Raw genomic sequence first — 24,055 nt, 5'->3', positions numbered from 1 at the left:
AAATTCTGTTTTTTTAAAAAACTTTATGATGAAAATTTATTGACTTTTTATGATAAAAAGTTGTTGCTAAAAAATATGTTATTAGTAAATATTTGTTAAAAACTCATTGACTTTTTATGATAAAAGGATACGGCTAAAAAATATGTTATTAGTAAATATTTATAAATTAACATTATTAATTTCTCGGTAAAAAAACAAAAAAAAGCTTTCTGAAAAATAATTATTTCATTACTTCTTACAATTTTTTTTTCTCTAATCAAAATACAATGAGTAGCTAGAAACATGAAAAATAAATGAAACTCTATAAATATCGTGCATACATTGCACGGGGTCTACACTAGTTTTGATATGAAGGATATGGGTCAAGCACCTTATGTCATTGGCATTAAGATCCATAGAGATAGATCTCCGGGCATTTTGGGATTGTCTCAAGAGGCCTATATCAATAAAGTATTTGAAATACTCAAGATGAAATATTGTTCACAAAGTGTAGTACCAATTGTGAAAGGTGACTGGTTCTCCTTGGACCAGTGCCCCAGGAATGACTTTGAAAGAGAAAAAATGAAGAATACTCCATATGCTTCAGCTGATGGTAGCATTATGTATGCTCAGGTTTGTACCAAACCCGACATTGCATATGCAGTTGGAGTGTTAGGAAGATATCTAAGTAACCCAAGTTTTGATCACTGGAAGGCTGCAAAAAGTGTTGAAATACCTTCAAGGTACTAAGGATTACATGCTTATGTATAGACGGGCTGGGAATCTTGAAGTAGTAGGTTATTCGACTCCGACTACGTTGGCTGAATAGATTCACGCAAATCCACATTAGGATATGTGTTTATGCTAGCTGATGAAGCTGTGTCATGGAGAAGTGTGAAGCAAACCTTGACGGCTACTTCTACTATGGAGGTTGAGTTCTTATCTTGTTTTGAGGCTACCTCACATGGTGTTTGGTTGAAAAGTTTCATATTTGGACTCAGAGTTATTGACTCTATTTGAAGGCCGCTAAGAATGTATTGTGATAATTCAGCTGTTATGTTTATGGCTAAGAATAGTAAAAGTGGAAGTCAAAATAAACACATCAACATAAAGTATCTAGCCATAAAAGAGCGTGTTCAAGAAAAGAATGTGATCATTGAACACATTAGCACAGAATTGATGATTACATATCCCTTGATTAAAGGCATTCCAATTAAGACTTTCAAGGATCATGAAGTGAGAATGGGAGTTGGTTCCATTATGTAGTACATTCATTAAGGTTTTGTAAAAACTTTTATTATGTTGGATATTTTCTCGTTTGGATTTATGCGCATATTTATTAAAATTATGTTGAGAAATATCATTTTTTTTTTTTGAATCTCGAGTAAACATGTGGTTTACTCATTAAGTCAAATGTTTGTGGTGTGAGTGACTTGATTTATTGTGATACATGGAAGATTAATTGTCGCTCTAAGAGAATTCGTCGATATGATCCATATGTTGTGTCTCTTGTTAAATGGACCAAGTGGGAGAATGTAAGATATTTTATAAAATAAATAAGTACTATTATGGGTGCTCGGCCTCGCCCGGGCTACCTCTATTTAACATTAAATATATTTTCAATTAACTAAAACTAAGTTTCATAACTCATAAATTTATCATTAATATATTTTTCTATTATACGGAGTATATCTTAAAATTACAATGAAATAAATTATGAGATAAATTCACTACTCTCGCTATTAATATTTTACTTAAATCGATTGCTTAGCTAATTGTTCGTATATACTTTATTTTGTTCTTAGTATTGTTACTTTTATTACATTCGTTATTATTGCATTTACTTTCACTATTTCCGTCGTAATTTTTGTTACCTAATTATTGTTACTTTCACTACTTATACATTAATATTGATAATTTCACTACTCCCATTATTACTTATGTTACTTTCACTACTCCCGCTCGTTGCTAATATAGTTAGTTTGACTATTCAAATGAGTGATTATAATCATATTGCTATATATAATGTTACTACAATTCTTTCATTATTAACAGAATTAATTTTACTCTTTAAGTATCCAATGAGTGATTACTATATCAAAGGTTACTTTTATTACTCTCACTACTCGAAATAAATGCATTATTAAGTCGAAATAATTATGGAATATTACATTTTTTGTAAATCTAGCTTGATTTATTTACTTTTTGATAGTTTCCGAAATATAATATACTTATATTATATTTATTTATGTTTAAATAATTAACATCTTTATACTAATTAATACCATAAGTGAGACATGTTTATTTTAAGGAAAATCACCATATTTCGGTGTTCTCTAAATTTATACTTCAACCAAAACTATATTATATTTACATTGAAGTCCCTTGTTCAGGTCTATCGCACAGTGCTATTGATTTAAAACTATATAGTATAATTAATTTGTATAAATTCATTTGATTACATTGAAGTCCCTTGTTTTCTGGAATTAATATATAGTATTGAGTACATTAATATTTAATTAAGTTATTTTATGAAAATTAAGTTGGTCCATCATAAGGTGGAATTTACCTAGGATTTCGTTTACACTATTGTCTCCCATAACTTACCACTCACAATTTAGAAAACTGTCTATTTGACTCTTTGATGGCTAGTGTCTATATAAAGGGAACATATTTATTCTGATTAAGGTTCACCAAGCCTGCCTCGTTAAGAAAATATAACATCTAAATTGTGAGGCTGAGGGTTTGGAAATCAAGTCAGATCTTGGGATTAATATATTGGGTTATTCATTAAAGGAAGAACAATATTTCAAGCAATGGTTGGAGGTAAGTAATGATTTCTTTTATCGCTTCCACATTGAGTTTATACATGTTCATTATAAGACTAGAACATGTTAATTAGATTATAAAACTTATAAAGAAGTATTGAATTTTCATATTAAAACTTGGAACCTCAAACATCATTTTCCAAACCTAGTTAGTGGTGGTTAGCGTTGAGGAGTTGTCGACAATGATTTCCGGTAATTTTCACCTTTTTTTCTCAATTGATTAGTGCAGGGAGAAAGAGGGACGGAGGAAGGTAACGAAAACGACAATTGCAAAGGCGAAGAAGACATAAATTGTCGATGCAATAGAGAAGAAGGTGGCGGTGGTGAGGAGATGGATTTTAGAGGTGGTGAAACGGTGAAAACGCAAATTGATGTTTCCACATATAAAACGGAGTAGATGGGTTATCCTTTTCTTTTTGATTTGTTTTGGTTTTAGTTAACCTTCTTTTTATTGGGCTAACTTTTTTATTGTAAATGTCAAATGCTATAGGACAATTTTATAGGAGAGTTGCTATTTACAATTAGTCTTGCTTATAACCGTTGTAAATTATAGCGGAGAGGTGTATCACCCTATCTGTAACACCCCCATTTATTTAAGGGCCTGGACTAGGACTCCTTAGATAAAGAAGGGTGTTACCATCTCGGAAACCCGAGGCAGTAGATAACAAAGGAAAGATAAACAGTACTTTAAATTAAAAGCTTATAATGTTTACAACTGAAATGAAACATGTCTCAAACTGGAAATAAAGTCTGATAACTAAACAGAAATAAAAGTGGGCTAGCTCTAAGTCAAGTGATCCATGCTCTCTCCCCTGCCAGCTCCCAATGTCTCAACAACCTGTCAAACTGCTCCCCAATAAATGGATCATCACAGGCATACACGAATACACAGGGTCAACCGCGAGGTTGAGTAGGTAATACGATATAAATAAAGAATGCAATGCTATAATCCTCCATTCTCAACTCCATCACACACATCCCCGGAACGCCCAGCCATACCGATCCCCGGCAGACTATATCAATCGACCGTCGTCGATATACCACTAAATGGCCGAGGACACCAGGGCAAGTCCTGCAGAACCCGCCTGGGCCTTAATCGCAATAATCTCATCTCCTCCAACCCAACTCCGATGCAAATGCAATGTATGAAACGTATGAAACAATAATGCTCAACAAGATAAATAAGATAATCAGATATGTCATATAATCACCAAACATGCCAACTCTTTATAATCGTAAGAACTCAATCAGTGTATTCCCTACCTCGATCTTTTGAGTCAAATAGTCGGGTGCTCAGTAATATTCCACAACAAATTCGCCCTCTGAAAGATAAATAATGATAAACAATTACTTAAACTATTCCCGTTCCCAAAATAGGAAGTTACTAAAAATAGAAACTTCTTAAAATGGAAAGTTTCCTTAAATGGAAACTTTCCCGATCTAGCAGCTTTTCCATTTTAACAAACCCGACTCAAAACCCGTCTCTAAATATAATACTCCCAAGAAACCAAGTATCGTATTCTCATCGTCGAACCTAAGCCAAGGACAAGGGGTGAGTGAACTGGCGGAATAAAACCGCGAAACAATATTTCCATCTCAATATCGATCTCAAACTCAAATAACTCAGTAACCATGGTCACACTGGACCGTAAACATAACTCGGCTCAAAGGCCCCATAACTCATAACTCAATACCAGTAACCAATTTCCATCTCAATTTCAATATCATATCGTCAATGTTCTATTTAAAGAACTGTTCAACACTCAGAGTACAAGACCCCAAGCTACTCACCACGAGTCAAGGTCAAAAGAATTCAACGACAAAAACGTAATACCAAAAACGCTAATCAAATCTCAAAATATCAGCAAGGTAAAAGACAACCTCACGTAATTAAAGTATCAAGTTAAACTCCAGCACCATTAGTGAATATAATTCCGAATCCGTTATTATAATGTGCATAGTCTACTCCTGCTCATGATCTAAAATCGTGACAAACATCAAAACAGACTCATATTGCTCTAGTGGTACCGTACGTACCAACGTCCCACATATTACTTATAAACCTTACTTATAAACCTCAATTAATTATGATTATTGACCAAATCATAACCTTAATAATCAACCGTTTAAACATCCTCTCAATGACCCAACTTCAACCGTCGAATTCCGAACTCACCCAATCTCACAGATATTAAAATCTTAGAAATAGAAAATATTATCTATTAATATAAGGTAACAATTATTAATAGTTCGCCTCAAATAAATTATCAAAACATAAAAGAAAAACGTATCAAAACAGTAACAATTAGCAAGTAATTCACACAACCTCGAGTAATAATAATAATATTAGGATCGGTAGAATCGTGTTACCTTAATATTAGATCAATAGTACAACCAAACCATAACTAGAACCATGAAATTAATAGGCAGATGATAAGAACTTGGTGTGGGATGCTAGCAAGTTGAAAGCTAATGATGATCATCCAATTTTTTCTCAATAATTTACAATCTGGCGAGGGATGAAGCGAAACGGAAGAATAGGTTATTTTATCAAAGGAGTAAAGTAGGTTGTTAAAGAATAGATTATTTTATCAAAGGAGTAAAGTAGGTTGTTAAAGAATAGGTTATTTTATCAAAGGAGTAAAGTAGGTTGTTGGTGAGGTGATGATGATCATGACATAGCATGTTGCAAAGTATATGGCAGACAAAAGATAGGAAATATGGCAAACAAGGTTTTATGGGTTATGAGTGGCAAGATAAAATAAGAAAACAAGGCATTAGTGAATATAACTAAGGGCTTTAGATATAATTAGATGTGAATGGTGCAAGAGTCACGAATGACTAGAAGAAATAAAGGGAACAAATTGACAAACACCCAAGTTGCAATATCATAAAACTTTTATGTATTATATTTCTTTTTTTTTTTAAAATAGTTAAAATTCTAAACTAAGTATTAAAATATTCGGGGTGGGAGAAACTTCGTTCCCGAAATTTGAGTTAGAAAACAAGCACACTTTTAAAAATATTGTCGGGTATTACAATCTTCCCTCCTAAAAAGGAACTTCGTCCCGAAGTTCGCTCATCTAGCAACCCCCACCCCCACCCCCACGCATCGATGTGGGTAACAAAACGAATTTTCTAGTATAAAGGACGCATGGGCTTAGGCCCATAAAACAAAATGTTACATTCTACCCTCCTAAAAAGGAAGTTACGTCCCGGAACTTACCTCATGCAAACAGGTGTGGATAGCTTTCCCTCATGGACGCCTCAGTCTCCCATGTAGCTTCCTCAACATTGTGGTTAGTCCACAAGACTTTCACCAAAGTTGTCTCTCCATTCCTGGTCTTCCTCACTTTCCTGTCCAAAATCTCCTTAGGTGTCTCCAGATAGGACAACTGCTCATCCACCTCGATCACCTCAGGACTCAACACATGTGATGGATCGCTCAAGTACCTCCACAACTGGGAAACATGAAAGACATTGTGAACTCTGGCTAACGCTGGTGGCAAAGCTAAACGGTATGCCACCTCTCCAACTCTGTCCAAAATCTCATAAGTTCCGATGAATTTCTGACTCAGCTTTCCTCGCTTGCCGAACCTCATAACTCCCTTCATCGGTGACACTTTGAGTAGTACCTTCTCTCCCACCTCGAAAGAAATGTCACTTCTCCTAGTGTCGCATAGCTCTTCGTCCGTCTCCGGGAAGCTCTCATCTTTTGCCTAATAACTGTACATGTTCAACCATCTCCGAATCATCTCGGCCCCAAAACGACAGCGTCAGATCGATCATCCCAACACACAGGACTTCTGCATTTCCTACCATAGAGTGCCTCGAATGGTGTCATCCCAATGCTAGCGTGATAACTGTTGTTGTAAGAAAACTCGATCAACCCCAGTCTGTCCTCCCAAGATCCGCCAAACTCTAGAACACAAGCTCTCAACATATCCTCGAGGGTCTGAATAGTCCTCTCTCGTCGACCGTCGCAGCAGGATGAAAAGCGGTGCTCATCTTTAGTTGAGTACCCATCAATGACTGCAATTCCTGCCAGAACTTGGATAGAAACCTGGAATCTCTGTCGGAGACGATATCTTTAGGCACAACATGCAACTTTACCACGTACTGCACATAAGCCTTAGCCAACTCGGCCTTACTCCAAGTATCTTTCATGGGAATAAAGTGAGCTGACTTGGTCAACCTGTCGACGATCACCCAAATCATGTTGTTACCTCTTTGAGTCCGAGGCAACCCGACGATGAAGTCCATGGATATACTCTCCCACTTCCACTCTGGCACATCTAGCGGCTGAACTTTCCCCTGCGGTCTCTTGTGTTCACCCTTCACCCTCTGGCATGTCAAACATCAAGACACGAACTCAGCGACTTCTTTCTTCATATTAGGCCACCAGAACGTCTTTTTGAGATCCTTGTATAACTTATCCCCTCCAGGATGTACAGAATAAGGAGTAGCATGTGCCTCAGTAAGAATTTTCTTCTTCAGTTCCTTGTTAGCTGGCACACACCACCTCGGTCCAAACCTCAAGCTCCCATTTGAATGAATACTGAATTTAGAGTAAGGTTCTGCACCTGCCTGCTCTACCGCATTGTGCCATTTCTGAATTCTAGCATCCTCTTTCTGTAGCTCTCGAATCTCCTCGTACAACTCCGGCTCAACTGTCATATCTCCAATGGTCTCACCTCGTCGGATCATGTAAATCCCCATCTTCCTTAGCTCACCAAGCATCCTCACCCTGGATCTGGCACTGATTAGGGCATGGATAGACTTCCGACTCAAAGCATCGGCTACGACATTCGATTTCCCTTCGTGATAGAGTAAGTCCATGTCATAGTTGCCAATCAACTCGATCCATCTCCTCTGTCTCATGTTCAGATCCTTCTGAGTATAGATATACTTCAGGCTCTTGTGATCAGAAAATACCTTGAAAGTCGCTCCATAGAGATAATGTCGCCACAACTTAAGAGCAAACACCATCGCTCCCAACTCTAGATCATGGGTAGGGTAATTCTCCTCATAGGTCTTCAACTGTCGAGAAGCGTATACGATTACCTTCCCGTTCTGCATCAACACACATCCTAACCCTTTCTTGGAAGCATCAGTATATACTTCGAAGTTATCATTCCCATCTGGCAAAGCAAGGATAGGAGCTGTGGTTAGGCGCTCTTTAAGTGTCAGGAAAGCCTTCTCACAACTCTCATCCCAAACAAACCTGTTCTCTTTCCTCATTAGGGATGTCAATGGTTTTGCTATCTTCGAAAAGTCTTTGACAAACCTCCTGTAGTATCCAGCTAGTCCCAAGAAGCTTCGAATTTCGCCCACATTCTTTGGACTCTGCCATCTAGTCACCGTCTCGATCTTGCTAGGATCCACTGACACCCCCTCTTTGGAAATCACATGCCCCAGAAAGGCAACTTTCTTCAACCAGAACTCGCATTTACTCAATTTGGCATACAACTGATTCTCTGCCAAAGTTCTCAACACTATCCTCAGATGCTCCTCGTGCTCTTCCTCATTCTTGGAGTAAACCAATATATCATCGATGAATACAACCACGAACTTGTCCAAATAAGGACTGAACACCCGATTCATTAGGTCCATAAACACAGCTGGCGCATTGGTCAATCCGAAGGGCATGACCACGAACTCATAGTGTCCATATCTAGTTCTGAATGCAGTCTTAGGAATATCTTCGTTCTTTATCCTCAGTTGATGATAACCCGACCTCAGATCAATCTTCGAGAACACTCCAGCCCCACTCAATTGGTCAAACAAATCATCAATCCTTGGCAAAGGATAACGGTTCTTGATAGTCACATTATTCAACTCTCGGTAATCCACGCACAGCCTCAAACTTCCATCCTTTTTCTTGACAAATAGGACTGGTGCTCCCCAGGGTGAAACACTGGGTCGAATATAACCCTCCTCAACCAATTCATCCAATTGCTTCTTCAATTCTTCCATCTCTTTCGGTCCCATACGGTATGGTGGTTTAGAAATAGGTCCAGCTCCCGGCTTTAGATCAATGGAAAAGTCAATGTCGCGCATAGGTGGTAGCTCAGAATCTCTTAGGAAATACCCCCTCAAAGTCTCTCACCACAGATATGTCAGAAATCCTAGGGGTCTCGGACTCTCTATCCCACATCTGACACAAGATCAACTGGTCTCCCTTCCTCAGACTCGATTTGAGGGTGTTTACTGAAATAAATTTGACTTTGGGTTTGACCCTGTATCCCTTGTAGGTTACTCTGACTCCCTTAGGTCCTTTCAATGATATTTTCTTTTGGTAACAGTCAATGAAAGCTTTGTATTTCCCCAACCAATCCATCCCTAGAATCACCTCGAAACCACCCAATGGAAACTCCCTAAGGTCACAGTGAAAGACAACCTCCCCAATCTGAATAGGTACACTAGTATAGATTCTATCACAAGACACAGACTCTCCCGAGGGTACTGTAACAGAATCGACCACTCTATCATATGCAGTAAGGTTCAAGGCTCTAACATGCTCCCTAGATATGAATGAATGTGTAGCACCCGAATCGAATAACACGAAGGTGTGTTTAGAGTTGAAAATAAAAGTACCAGTCACTATGTGAGCATCCTCCTTAGCTGCTTCCTTACCCATGGCAAAGAGCTTGCCACTGGACTTAGCTCCAGACTGACTCGATGAAGCCGGACCAGGTTGCTTGTTCCCCTCATTCTGGTTCCTCTGAAAATTGCCACCCCCACTGGGCCGGTTCAGCTGGCTACGGTTCTGATAGTTGTTGTAGCTTCCTTGATAATCGCGTTTTGCCCAGATCGGGCACCTCCTCCATGGCCGGTGTTAGGAGTACGGTAGTTGTTGTACCCCCGATCCCGCTGTTCGAGATCCACCGAACCCGGATGTAGGTGTCCAGGAACCCCCAGATTGGTTTCCTCCAGAACTTCGGCACTCCCATCTCTTGTGCCCCAACTTCCCACAACCAAAACAAGTGACCCTGGGCGCATTACCTCCAATACTAGCACCTCTTTAACTACCTCCGCTTTGATTCCTCATCCCCCCAGGAGCACTATTGGTGGAGTATCCACCGAACTTGCCTGAATCCAGCTTCTTGGCCCCAGTATTATCACTGACAGTTTCCGGCTTCCTCTTCTCAGCTTTTCCTTTCTTATCCTCCTTGATCTGCTCGGAGAGCCTCTCAGCAGCACTAGCCCTTAGGTAGATGTCCTGAACGGTGGTAGGTGGAGCTGCCGTGAGCCTCTTCTTGATATCCACCATCAGTCCCCTCTCAAACCTCATAGCCAGCATGGTCTCGTTCTTAGCAAATTCATCGATATATGAAGCCAACAGTCGGAACTTCCTATGGTATGTGTCCACCGTCATGTCCTCTGTCATCTTAAACGTATCGAACTCTTCCCTTAGCTTAGCTTTCCTGAATTCTGGCATGAACTGGTCCGTCAGTATCACTTTAATTTCCAACCAAGACACGTATCCTTCCTCAATATCCCTAGCAATATGTCGGATCTCCGCCTTGTTCCTAGTCCACCATTCCCCAGCTGTGGCCCTGAGGTAGTGGGCAACCTGGTCTACTTGCAGCTCTTCAGGACAAGCTATCAGCTCTAATAGGTTGGTGAACTCCCGACACCAATCTCCCAAAGAAGTGAGGTTCCCCTCTCCGGTGAAAATGGTAGGGTTATGCCTCGCCACTATTGTACTCATCTTAGCAGGATCAATTCTTTTGGCCTTTAGGGCCTCATTCTCAGCCAATAGCTGATCTAACTCTGCCTGGGTGATGTTTACAGCCGTGTTCCTTCGTGGAGGCATGACTATAAGAAAATTTTAGGAATTAGCTGCAACACAAAATCACCTTGGCAACTCTAGCCAATTCTATCACTTCTTACCCTACTTGCCTACCTGGCATGGTTTAGGGATCATATAACCGCATATCGCTAGACATAGTCTTCTAACACAACTTTATAGAGATATAAGTATGAATCAACTTTAAAACATGCAAAGTATTATGCCACAACCTCCCATCAATTCTTTTATGCAACAATTAATATATCAATCAGTTAACACTTAGGCAACGATATATGAATTCATACTCAACATCATGCAACTTTTCTACCCTTTCTCTCATTTACACTCAGGGTTCCCGGGTCAAACTGAGAGGGCCAATGGTTCGGTGTGAGGGGGCCCCTAACTCATCCCTTACCTTAGTGTGCCCCTAACAGTTCTATCCCGAGGTTCATTTTATTTAGACTCTTCCTATGTTCATTGGATTCATTGGTTTAGGCCTGAGGATCGTTTGCTCTGATACCACTTTGTAACACCCCCATTTATTTAAGGGCCTGGACTAGGACTCCTTAGATAAAGAAGGGTGTTACCATCTCGGAAACCCGAGGCAGTAGATAACAAAGGAAAGATAAACAGTACTTTAAATTAAAAGCTTATAATGTTTACAACTGAAATGAAACATGTCTCAAACTGGAAATAAAGTCGATAACTAAACAAATAAAAAGTAGGCTAGCTCTAAGTCAGGTGATCCATGCTCTCTCCCCTGCCAGCTCCCAATGTCTCAACAACCTGTCAAACTGCTCCCCAATAAATGGATCATCACAGGCATACACGAATACACAGGGTCAACCGCGAGGTTGAGTAGGTAATACGATATAAATAAAGAATGCAATGCTATAATCCTCCATTCTCAACTCCATCACACACATCCCCGGAACGCCCAGCCATACCGATCCCCGGCAGACTATATCAATCGACCGTCGTCGATATACCGGCTAAAGCCGAGGACACCAGGGCAAGTCCCAGAACCCGCCTGGGCCTTAATCGCAATAATCTCATCTCCTCCAACCCAACTCCGATGCAAATGCAATGTATGAAACGTATGAAACAATAATGCTCAACAAGATAAATAAGATAATCAGATATGTCATATAATCACCAAACATGCCAACTCTTTATAATCGTAAGAACTCAATCAGTGTATTCCCTACCTCGATCTTTGCGATCAAATAGTCGAGTGCTCGGTAATATTCCACAACAAATTCGCCCTCTGAAAGATAAATAATGATAAACAATTACTTAAACTATTCCCGTTCCCAAAATAGGAAGTTACTAAAAATAGAAACTTCTTAAAATGGAAAGTTTCCTTAAATGGAAACTTTCCCGATCTAGCAGCTTTTCCATTTTAACAAACCCGACTCAAAACCCGTCTCTAAATATAATACTCCCAAGAAATCAAGTATCGTATTCTCATCGTCGAACCTAAGCCAAGGACAAGGGGTGAGTGAGTGGCGGAATAAAACCGCGAAACAATATTTCCATCTCAATATCGATCTCAAACTCAAATAACTCGGTAACCATGGTCACACTGGACCGTAAACATAACTCGGATCAAAGGCCCCATAACTCATAACTCAATACCAAGAACAATTTCCATCTCAATTTCAATATCATATCGTCAATGTTCTATTTAAAGAACTGTTCAACACTCAGAGTACAAGACCCCAAGCTACTCACCACGAGTCAAGGTCAAAAGAATTCAACGACAAAAACGTAATACCAAAAACGCTAATCAAATCTCAAAATATCAGCAAGGTAAAATACAACCTCACGTAATCTACATAGTATAAAAGATGGGTTTTTTAGAGAATTCTTATTGGCCGATGAATTATAGGGAATAAAAAAGTAAAATTTATTTTTTTGGTGATGTAGGCCCCTCCACTATTATTAAGCTAATTAATTCCCCTCTCTCCTCTTTCTTAATTTAACATACTCAGTGTCTTAGTCTCTGAATGCATATGCAAAAACTTCCAATTTTCATAAAATGTTAAGTAGTACTCCTACAATTTACATTCCAACGTCCATAAAAATTAAAATTAAAATAAAAACTTGGATCCTTACAAAAATTATACAAGAACAGAAAAATAAACTTTGATAACTAGAACCTGAATAAAATCAATTCAGTTTAAAAGTCTGTTAACTAGGAAAAAAACATTATTAAATTAATGAAGTAAAATTCATCCATATAAATTTTAAATCAAAAGGAAAAAAAATTAGAAAATCGTAAAATATAGGCAGCCACATAATTACAAATATCGTAATGAATAAGTAATTTTTTTTTAAAAAAACATCATATAAAAATCAAAAAAAAACAAATCATCTTAATAACAATATAATTTTAATTTCTTTTTAAATCATTGATATATTCGTTTAAAAATAACAATGTCAACAATAATAATTATTAGAATTTAAAACCTAACTTTTTAAGGGAATAAAAAAATATTTTATGTGATTTGAAAATTTTAAAATTCTTTCAATAACAATAAAGTTTAAATTTGGTTATAAAACAAAGAATTTATCTTAGAAAAGAAATTGACAATATTAAAATAAACATTATAATATTAGACAATATTAAAAAAAAAACATTACAATATTAATATTAAAAAAACATTACAATATTAGAAATTACTAGATCTGACAATCTTTTAAAAAAAAAATTGAAACAAAATTAGATCTCTTATCTTACCAAAAAATGAAGAACTATGTGCTTTACTATTAATGAAGGTGTATTAATTTAGAGTTAGTGAGGTGAGAGGGAGAAAGGGGAACTTTGGAGGCATGAGACGTGGAGAGCGGAGGATCGGAGGTAGTGCCTTAGTGGTGGTTTTTGTTGAAAGAAGGTTGTGGACTGTGGTTGTGAAGGAGATGATAGATCATCAAGAGGGCGAAATTAGAATAATTCGTTGGGCTTAATACAATTGAATAAAACATGTAGATATATTAAATTGGTAAATTGGCAAATTGGCCTTCTATTGAAATGAATTGAAAATATTATTACGCAAAAATTACTCTACGATTGTCGACCATTTTATAAATCACCATTATTTTTAAAGTGGTCATTACTTACCACAAAATGATCATTTATTCTCGAAAAATACGAGTACAACTATCATACGGGTAAAAATATTATTACGCAAGAATCGTTGATATTACTATTCTTAGAATTAAAATTATTGTTATTTTTTATTTTTTATTATTATTATTATGCAACTTTTATTAAGCTCAAAATAATTTACAAGATATTAGTGGGTAGCTGAGTTACTCCTCATTCCTTTCGCAATAACAAAACTAATCCGGGTAAAAATATGAGCAGCAACGCAAGCTCCGACAACTTGGGACACAGAATATATTATGACAAACTGTATTATTTATTCATTATTATATGCGAATGTTACGTATGATTATATTCGCATTAATTGAACATATTTTGATAATTAAAATTCTAAAAGTAATCCGTGCATTTTTTGCACGGGTATAAAACTAGTTAAAGTATCAAGTTAAACTCCAGCACCATTAGTGAATATAATTCCGAATCCGTTATTATAATGTGCATAGTCTACTCCTGCTCATGATCTAAAATCGTGACAAACATCAAAACAGACTCATATTGCTCTAGTGGTACCGTACGTACCAACGTCCCACATATTACTTATAAACCTTACTTATAAACCTCAATTAATTATGATTATTGACCAAATCATAACCTTAATAATCAACCGTTTAAACATCCTCTCAATGACCCAACTTCAACCGTCGAATTCCGAACTCACCCAATCTCACAGATATTAAAATCTTAGAAATAGAAAATATTATCTATTAATATAAGGTAACAATTATTAATAGTTCGCCTCAAATAAATTATCAAAACATAAAAGAAAAACGTATCAAAACAGTAACAATTAGCAAGTAATTCACACAACCTCGAGTAATAATAATAATATTAGGATCGGTAGAATCGTGTTACCTTAATATTAGATCAATAGTACAACCAAACCATAACTAGAACCATGAAATTAATAGGCAGATGATAAGAACTTGGTGTGGGATGCTAGCAAGTTGAAAGCTAATGATGATCATCCAATTTTTTCTCAATAATTTACAATCTGGCGAGGGATGAAGCGAAACGGAAGAATAGGTTATTTTATCAAAGGAGTAAAGTAGGTTGTTAAAGAATAGATTATTTTATCAAAGGAGTAAAGTAGGTTGTTAAAGAATAGGTTATTTTATCAAAGGAGTAAAGTAGGTTGTTGGTGAGGTGATGATGATCATGACATAGCATGTTGCAAAGTATATGGCAGACAAAAGATAGGAAATATGGCAAACAAGGTTTTATGGGTTATGAGTGGCAAGATAAAATAAGAAAACAAGGCATTAGTGAATATAACTAAGGGCTTTAGATATAATTAGATGTGAATGGTGCAAGAGTCACGAATGACTAGAAGAAATAAAGGGAACAAATTGACAAACACCCAAGTTGCAATATCATAAAACTTTTATGTATTATATTTCTTTTTTTTGAAAATAGTTAAAATTCTAAACTACGTATTAAAATATTCGGGGTGGGAGAAACTTCGTTCCCGAAATTTGAGTTAGAAAACAAGCACACTTTTAAAAATATTGTCGGGTATTACACTATCACCCCGAAAAAAGGTGTTAGTTGGGTTGGATTTATACCTCCGTTGTAAATAATAACGGATGTAAACAAGAATTTGTGATAAACTTATCCCTCGATAACTAAAACAATAAGTGAGTTAAAAAAATTTCCAACTCAAATTTCTTTGCAAAGATTGAGGCTTCATTAAATGACTATTCAATAAAACCATTATGTAAAAGTTGGGCCCATAAGGGCTTATATTATCTTTAGGCTTTCAATACTAAAACAAGTGCAATATAAATGTCGCTCCACAAAAAAATGACGAATCTTTTTCCTTTTTCTATTATACATAAAAGTTGAATATAGTTATTTAAAAAAACAACGTTAAATATAGGACAAATATTTTTCTATTAAACCAAATACTATTGTATAAAAAGGGGTCTTACACTATAAAACAATCCCATTGTGTGAAAGACAGCTCATGCCTCATATATTAGCAGTAAATGATTTTCTTTTGTATAGAAAAAAATCGTCTCACGGTGTAAGATCTTACTCTATAATTTGTGCTATTTAAATAAGTGTACGACCTATAAAATGACAAATTGGTTTGTGTAAGGTCTTATATATATATATAAAGTTAGGCCTCGTTTGGTTCATACGAGAATCAAACGCATGTGTTAATTTGCAATGCACGAGAGTTTAATTCCAACATCAAAATTCACATGAATAACAAGAATCCGTTTGGTTGCCATGTTGGAGTTCTATTCTCCTAGGAGTTTCCAATGATCATGAGGGGGTAGGTAGTTAAATTCCTCCATCATGCAGGAGTTGGAAACTGAATTTGAAACTCCCCCATTTTACAAAAAAATGGGTAATCAAATAACCTCCAAAAGCCACAATTCATTGGATTTTAAAATTCCCATGAATTTGGTGGGCAACCAAATGAGGCCTTAGTTTTTTGAAGTCTTATACATAAAAATAGGATATGACAATTGGAAATAAAATACTAGTTTTTTCTACACAAATTACAGGGTAAGACGAGTCATTTTTATTTTAAAAAAATTATTCATTTAATACTAATAAATGAGTTTTTTTTTTTTTGTAAATTAAAATCGTCTCATATTATAACACATTCTCACGCAAGAGATATTATCTCCCGCAATAGATTATGTCATTGTAATTACTAAAATCTCTATACAGCATAACCTAAAATACGGTCGGAGTGGGAAAGTGCAACTCTCATACATGGGTAAGCTGGTTAAAGATATTCAGTTTCGAGGATGTGGAGTTCAGTTTTGTACGTCGGAGTGGAAACAAAGCTGCCATGCTATGGTCCTTTTTTATTCCCCGATTGAGTACGGATCGAGAATTTGGGTGGATATGTGCCCTGATATTATTTCCGATATTCTAACCGAGGATTTCATGGCTCATTCTGATTAATTATAATAGCACCGGTTTTATTCAAAAAAAAAAAAAAAATATCGTGCATTAACACCGGATTTGCACTAGTTCTCTATTAATAATGGGTACTAATTACTATGCTTAAGAAGGAAGGCCCAAAATCGTAAGGGTAGTGTCATCAGTGTGCTTTGGAAACACAAATTCTATTCATCTATAATGAAAGACGGGTCAAATATAATACTCCCTCCTATTCAGGGTTTTCTTCCCTATTTCCTATTCGGTTATTCGGGTTTTCTTCTCTATTTCCTTTTTTGGGTTGATTTGTGTGGTCCAAATTCAATGGTAAGTGGGGTAGTGTATTTTGTGTGGTCTAAATTCACTTCCTTATTTCTTGGGTAAAAAGTAAAGGAGAAGAATATATTACCTCCATTCAACTCCACTTTGCAAGTATTCCCTTTTCGTCCATTCAACTCCACTTTACATGTTTTCTTATTTGGCTAGGAAAATGACTATTCTATCCTTATTGAAAATCTTATCTATATTAATACAAAATACAATACTCAATTCTCAGCGCGCCACGTCATTAATGCATGTTTTTTTTTTGGAAATTCATGTTATGGTGGGACCCGTGAGTGTGCAATGTATTTATTTATTCAGATTTCCGTCTTTTCAAACATGCGATAAATTCCGTCTTACACAAATTCTATGAAATAATATTATGAAAAAATTCTATGAATTAATATTATGAAATAATTTTATACATTCCGTGTAAATAAACTTAATAACATATACGCAGATTGAATTATAAATGCGACTAAATGAAATTGAATTACATAATTTTTAAAACAAAATTACATAATAATAAAATTACATAATTTCAACAAGGAATTACATTTATATACGGGATCGAACATAAAACGCAAATGAATTACATACATAATTTTTTAAAACTACATGGTACAATAATTTTTGTTAAAAAAATAAATCTTGACGGAGTATTTATTTGGAGTATAAAATATTCATGTATTTTGGTAAATATTATTGTACCATGCAGCAACAACATCCCAACATAATTTTTTAAAAGTACATGGTACAAAAATTGTTGTTTAAAAAAAAAATCAATTATGACGGAGTATTTACTTGGAATATAAAACTCGGCAACTTAACTATCAACCGCGCACACCGAAAATGGTAAGTGACAATGATAGGCAACCGAGTTAATTTAGTCTTCAACTAGAATTTAAAGCAAATTTTAATTTTTTTAACTGTAAAAAACAATTAAATTTTAATTTAATTTACAAGTGATTAAAAATTTTTTAATAAATTTTTTATAATAAATAATTCGCAACTGTTGTAATAAATATTTTATTAATAATAACAACACGATAAGTTAACAGTCGGAAAACTTTAAAATATGTTCTTTTTAGAAAAAATAATCCTCTCAGATCTGTATAGAAAGTCGTTCATCACCGAGGATTTATGTACTTGGAGCAAAAATTCTGGCAATTTTACTATCAGTCTCGCACTCAGAATTCGGAAGATGACAATGATAGGCTACCGAGTAATTTCTACTTCTACAAGTACGAATGATAGACAACGTTAATATCATCATGATAAATTATGTAGATCGTATATTTAGACCAACTAGATAAGTACAATAGAAATGCAAAAATAAATATACATCCAAAAACATTAATACTGGCCCAAATACATACCCGTGCAATTTTGCACGGGTTTAAAACTAGTATATATTTATAAAAAATGTCATCCATACCCCAACACTAATCCATCATAAAACCCCACCTTTATATTTTTTTTTAATATTTTTAACCTCTTCATTCTTTTTCCCTATGTACTTTTAATAGTTTTTTTAATTCGCACGTGTAAAAAGCAAACTTACAAAGTGGAGTTGAATGGAGGGAGTAGTGAATAGGAGAGAGTATCACTTCCTAAGTTACTAATAGGACAAACAACAAGTGGATGGCAAGTTAAAAAATATCACCACTTTTATTGTATTTGGCCCGTCTTTAGAAATAGGGATATACCCATCTATAAACAAGATTAATTGCTTTGGAAAACCCAAGGAAAAGGGCAAGAAAAGACTCAATTTCGGCCCTCCGTATATATATAGCGCGCACACACCCCAATCCCCAGCACACTCCAGTATTCCTCCCTTACAAGTTAGAATCATACAATGGCTGGAAAAGGTAGACAAATCCCGGCCATAGGAATCGATCTCGGGACGACGTACTCATGTGTGGGAGTATGGCAGCATGGCCGTGTCGAAATCATCACCAACGACCAGGGAAACAGAACGACGCCGTCTTGTGTTGCTTTCTCCCAAAACGACAGATTTATTGGTGAAGCTGCCAAAAATCAAATCTCCTTAAACCCTACCAACACTATTTACGGTTCTCTCTTTCTTCTCCCCTTCTCTTTATCAAGTTTATCTGTAATAAGTTGTTAAACAAATTACTGTTATTAATATATTCCCTCCTAGTCCCTCATTTCTTCCCCTTTCCTTATACATGCCAGTCGGATTGAGTTTTTTCTCTCTTTCCTTTTTTAGAATGTTTTATGTGTTCCAAATTTAATTGTATATGTATGTGGGGTTGAGTGTTTTGTATGGTATAAAATCAATTCTTTATTTCCTGTGCAAAAGTAAAAGGAGGAAGGAGGGAGTATGTAATTTTCAAAAAGTTTTCGCTTTTCAAGCTAATGATTTTCTATCTGAGTGACGGTCTCACAATAACGTTGTTATGAGACTGTATACCACATGTAACCAAACTGCTATGAATTAGGGTTAATGATTAAATGGCTATGCTTATTAAAAAATTAGGTATAAAGTTCTTGGACCATGATCAACAATAAAATGGTCTCGAAAACACATAGTTGTCTTTCAATAGCTTAATGAGAAACTGTCTTTCGCAAGTTTTAGTGATGTGAGAGATATCGAAGATTTCAATTGCGGAAATGACATTGAATTGACTTTACAATCAGGCAATTGACTCAAACTAATTGTTGATCAGTCTCTTTAAATTTCCTAATTACGGCCTAGTAAGCTAGTACTAACTTTATGTAAGACCATTTTTCTCGTGACCTATTACGTGTTGTTAGTAACTCCGTATCTATTTTCATAGCGGTGGAATAAATCCATTTTATATTGTTCGTATTGAATTTATGTCATTCGGTATCTCTTTACACTTTCCATTGTAAGGATGTTGTTGGACATATGAATAGCATTCTGAATTGAACTAATTTTTAAGCAATGATCTAAGTTGAAGTTGTGCTTCTGATTTTTGTTTGAAACTCTTCAGTTACAATTTAAAAAACTCAGAATGCTTTCAATATCACTTTCTAGTTTTTTTCATGTGACTTTAATAAATAAATTTAGGGTGTGTTTGGATAATAAAAGTGGAGGGAAAGGGAGGGGAGGGGGAAGGAGGGAAGAGAAAGGGAGGTAAGGGAAGGGGAGGGCAAATGGGATGTGGATGTTTGAATACAATTCCCTCCATTTCCCTCCACCGTTATTTGCTATCCAAACAAGAGATTTTAAATCCCCTACTCTTCTTCCCTTTCTTTTCCCTCCAAATCCCTCGATCCAAACACAATTACTTGAGAATGCACACGACTTTGCTATATAGTCACTTCAGTGTGAATGTGGGATTAATTACCTTCTATACTTATTAATGGCAGATGCAAAGAGGCTCATTGGTAGAAGATTCACAGATCAAATAGTGCAAAGCGACCTTAAACTCTGGCCTTTCAAGGTTATTTCGTATCCTCATAAAGACAGCAAGCCTATGATTGTTGTCACTTATAAGGGAGAGGAAAAACATTTTTCTGCGGAAGAGATATCAGCCATGGTGCTCATGAAGATGAAAGAGGCTGCAGAGACTTACCTTGACTCTGAAGTTAAGGACGCCGTCATCACTGTTCCTGCCTACTTCAGTGATTCTCAGCGTCAAGCAACTAAGGATGCGGGGATCATTGCTGGGCTCAATGTGATTCGAATCATAAACGAGCCGACAGCTGCAGCAATTGCTTATGGTGTTGAAAATAGGTGTGTTGAGCGCAAAAGGAATGTACTGGTGTTTGATCTTGGTGGCGGGACTTTTGATGTCTCGTTGGTGACTCTTGGTAAGGATTTGTTTGAAGTTAAGGCTATAAGTGGTGATACTCACCTTGGTGGTGGGGATTTTGACAACAGATTGGTGAACCATTTTGCGTCCGAATTCAAGTCGAAGCACAGAATGGATATCACAGACAATCCTCGAGCTCTTGCGAGATTGAGAGCTGCCTGTGAGAGGGCAAAGAGGACCCTTTCATCAACTACGGAGACTACAATTGAAATTGATTGCCTTTATCAGGGCATTGATTTCTCTTCATTCATCTCTCGTGCTAGATTTGAGAAATTGAACATGGATTTGTTTAATGATTGCTTAAAACCTGTTGCGTGCTGTTTAAGGGATGCCAATATAGAAAAGGGAGGCATTGATGAAATTGTTCTTGTTGGTGGGTCGACTCGTATTCCCAAGGTTCAACAGTTGTTGCAGAACTTCTTCAATGGGAAGGCGCTTTGCAAAAGCCTAAACCCAGATGAGGCTGTTGCTTTTGGGGCCGCTATTCATGCAGCTACCTTGACTGGTTTTCGCTATAGCCAACATGTTATGCTTGTGGATGTGACTCCTTTATCTCTTGGCGTTGAGGTTCTTGGTGGTGGGATGGAGGTTTTGATCCCAAGGAACACGCCAATTCCAGCAAAGATGGAGAAAAACTTTACTACTGTCTGCGATTACCAGACCTCAACAATATTTCCTGTGTACGAAGGTGAGAGAAGAATTGCCGAGGAAAATAACTTGTTGGGTAGGATTGAGCTTACTGGCATTACCCTAGCACCAAAGAATGTTCCTAGTATTACTTGTTCTTTCGAGATCGATAACAACGGAATCTTGACTGTGAGAGCTCATGAGAAACGTTCTGGTCGTACGAACCAAATAACCATCACAAAACACAGTGGGAGGTTTTCAAAAAGGGAGATTGACAGGATGGCCGAGGAGGCTAAGGAGTACGCAGCAGACGATATGGATTGGAAAAAGGTGTTGACTGCCAAAACTAACTTAGAGATCTATGTGAGTTGCATTTGGGACATCTTAAAGGATGACCGTGGAGAGATCGGATTCGAGAAGAAGAAAAAGCTAAAGGATGCAGTTGACAAAACGATTGAATGGGTCAAATCGAATCATGAACTCACTAATTGCCGGAAATTTGAGGACAAGTTGGAAGAGTTCAAAAACATTTGCAAGCGTTTCATTCCTCATTCCAATTTGCCCTGTTACTTCAAGCATCTATCAATCTTCTGAGTAATATTTAGTGGTGCTGGTTATGAATACTATCGACTGTAGTTGCATTATCTTTTCGGTTTCTGCTGTTATGTTAACATCTTATGGTTGAATACAGTACTTTAAAGTGTCCCAAGTGTTGATCCTGTCAAAATTCTCAGGTTCAAAACTTGAGTTCCATTTGGATATCCCTTATCAATGACAATTGACAACTATAGTCAGGCTAATGATCGAGCCGATCTAATAAGCTCAGATGACCTTGAGATTGACTCGAAAAGTTAAGTTTCAAATCCAATTTGACTCGTAACTCAGCAAATCTAAATCAAACATCTACTGTAATGGACATTTTTTTGTGACAGAAATTTTGTCTAAGTATTATCTTTTTGATTTTTTTCTTAGTCACAAATATTTTCCATCAGGACATTCTAAAAATTTGGTGGCCTAGACAATGGAAGTGATTTGGAACAGCAAGTCTTGCTATAGACGGAGGACGGGTTAAATATCTTTAAAGTGGTGATATTTTTGGGCTCCACCATACAAGTTGTCGTTTGTCTGATGCGTAATGTGATATGTTACTTTGCCCGTTTTTAGTTATAAACGGATAGTTGCCGTCTATAGTGAGATTTTGTGGATTTGGAATTAAGTCTAGAGTCAGGTACATATAGAGTAGACAATGATGGTCTTTTCAGCCTCCTTTTCTTGTGTCTTCTCAACTTTTCTTATGCCTTTTGGCTTCCCAACCTCACCAATCACCATCACTCTGATTTGTAGTCCATCTAGACTAGACTGCACACATCGCACACGCTAAAAAATTAAGGAAAAATGCACAAAAAAAATGGGTATTTCTCTTGTTTCTTAGAAGTCAGACCATCCCCAAGCAGAAGGTCGACTTAATCGGATCACCAAAATTTTTCCTCTTAATCACACCTTATTAATCTTGACCCTCTTTCACCTTCCCAAACAGAAGGTCACGACCTAGGTCACCAACCCAATTATTTTTCCATTTTTTAACATTTCCAATCATTTAACATTTCCATTCATTTACCACATTTACCAACATCCAAGCAATTAGAGGGTGCCACATATAAAGCTACCAACAAATTGACCTTTCTTATTCAAGGTTACAAATTGACCTTTTCTTATTCAAGGTCACCAACTAGGTCTTCCTAATCCTTGTTCAAGGAGTCATTAGCATCACCCAACAAGGTCACGATCCAGTCGGTAGACCTGGCAAAACGGGTCAACGGGTCGGGTTTGGGTCGGGTCAATTCGAGTCTGGTCGGTTCGTGTTTCTCATTGATTTCGGGTTAACTCAGGGCGGGACGGGTCATTTCGGGTTTCGGGTTTGTTTCGGGTTTGTTGTCGGGTCAGTTCCGGGTCAAGCAGGTCAGGTTGTTCCGGGTCGGGTCATTTTCGGGTCAATGAATAATAGAGAAATTGTCATTTCAAGTCTTTTCAGTTCAATTAGAGTTATATTTTGTCGGATAATTTTCGGGTTTGGTGGTTTCGGATCGGGTCATTTCCGGGTCAGCCCAGTTCGGGTCAAGAAAGTTCGGGTCATGTTTGGGTCGGGTCGGGTCAATCGGGTTTTCGGGTCAAATTCGGGTGATGTAGTTCGGGTCACTTCGGGTCTCGGGTCAGCTTTTTCGGGTCGGGTCAATCGGGTCGGGTTGCTTTTACCAGGTCTACCAGTCGGTGACCTTGCTTGGGGATGATCTCATAAATTATTTAAGTGAGTACTCCGTATTTTTTAAAATTATATTGTTAATATGAGTCCTTAGGGGTAAGGATTTTAGAAAGTCGTTTTACAAAACTGCTTAATCTACGTTTTCTTATCTAAAATTCAACGGATATATAGGAACTTTGAATTGGCTCTTAAAAAATACACATAAACTCAGATTCTTATATCTTGGTTGTACAATACTTATATACAATTGGATGTATAATCTTATTTGTGGTTCATCGATTGGGAAATTACATGTATGGAGACTCCTAGATGGAGAGTGATATTTTGTGACCAAAGACGAGGATGGAATTGTGGAAAAATCATGCTCTCACT

General features: G+C 36.7%; 2 protein-coding genes across 2 annotated transcripts; one reads left to right on the top strand and one right to left on the bottom strand.

Annotated features, from left to right (window-relative positions):
- Positions 1 to 6,034: 6,034 nt before the first annotated feature.
- LOC141607280 (uncharacterized) lies at positions 6,035 to 8,867 on the bottom strand. The gene is made up of 6 exons (XM_074426637.1): positions 8,665 to 8,867; positions 8,235 to 8,394; positions 8,032 to 8,097; positions 7,180 to 7,679; positions 6,607 to 6,895; positions 6,035 to 6,268 (listed from the first exon to the last, which is right to left on the bottom strand). Exons 1-6 carry the CDS (start codon positions 8,865 to 8,867, stop codon positions 6,035 to 6,037), a joined length of 1,452 nt encoding a protein of 483 aa, XP_074282738.1.
- A 9,868-nt stretch (positions 8,868 to 18,735) lies between these two features.
- LOC141605361 (heat shock cognate 70 kDa protein-like) lies at positions 18,736 to 22,218 on the top strand. The gene is made up of 2 exons (XM_074424083.1): positions 18,736 to 19,065; positions 20,351 to 22,218. Exons 1-2 carry the CDS (start codon positions 18,849 to 18,851, stop codon positions 22,015 to 22,017), a joined length of 1,884 nt encoding a protein of 627 aa, XP_074280184.1. The 5' UTR covers positions 18,736 to 18,848; the 3' UTR covers positions 22,018 to 22,218.
- Positions 22,219 to 24,055: the final 1,837 nt, after the last annotated feature.

This window comes from Silene latifolia, chromosome 10 (genome assembly GCF_048544455.1).
Source record: "Silene latifolia isolate original U9 population chromosome 10, ASM4854445v1, whole genome shotgun sequence".
Classification (NCBI taxonomy): Eukaryota; Viridiplantae; Streptophyta; class Magnoliopsida; order Caryophyllales; family Caryophyllaceae; genus Silene; species Silene latifolia.
This window is presented reverse-complemented; position numbering and strand designations above follow the sequence as displayed.

Bases quoted from the DNA above. Each gene is read 5' to 3' on its own strand.
- LOC141605361 (XM_074424083.1), top strand. From the start codon at position 18,849: ATGGCTGGAAAAGGTAGACAAATCCCGGCCATAGGAATCGATCTCGGG. The intron at 19,066-20,350 runs GTTCTCTCTTTC...TATTAATGGCAG, and splicing joins CCCTACCAACACTATTTACG to ATGCAAAGAGGCTCATTGGT.
- LOC141607280 (XM_074426637.1), bottom strand. From the start codon at position 8,867: ATGCGCGACATTGACTTTTCCATTGATCTAAAGCCGGGAGCTGGACCT. The intron at 8,098-8,234 runs GTTGCCTTTCTG...TGGATACTACAG, and splicing joins GCGAGTTCTGGTTGAAGAAA to GAGGTTTGTCAAAGACTTTT. The intron at 7,680-8,031 runs GTTTGTTTGGGA...AACATGAGACAG, and splicing joins CTAATGAGGAAAGAGAACAG to AGGAGATGGATCGAGTTGAT.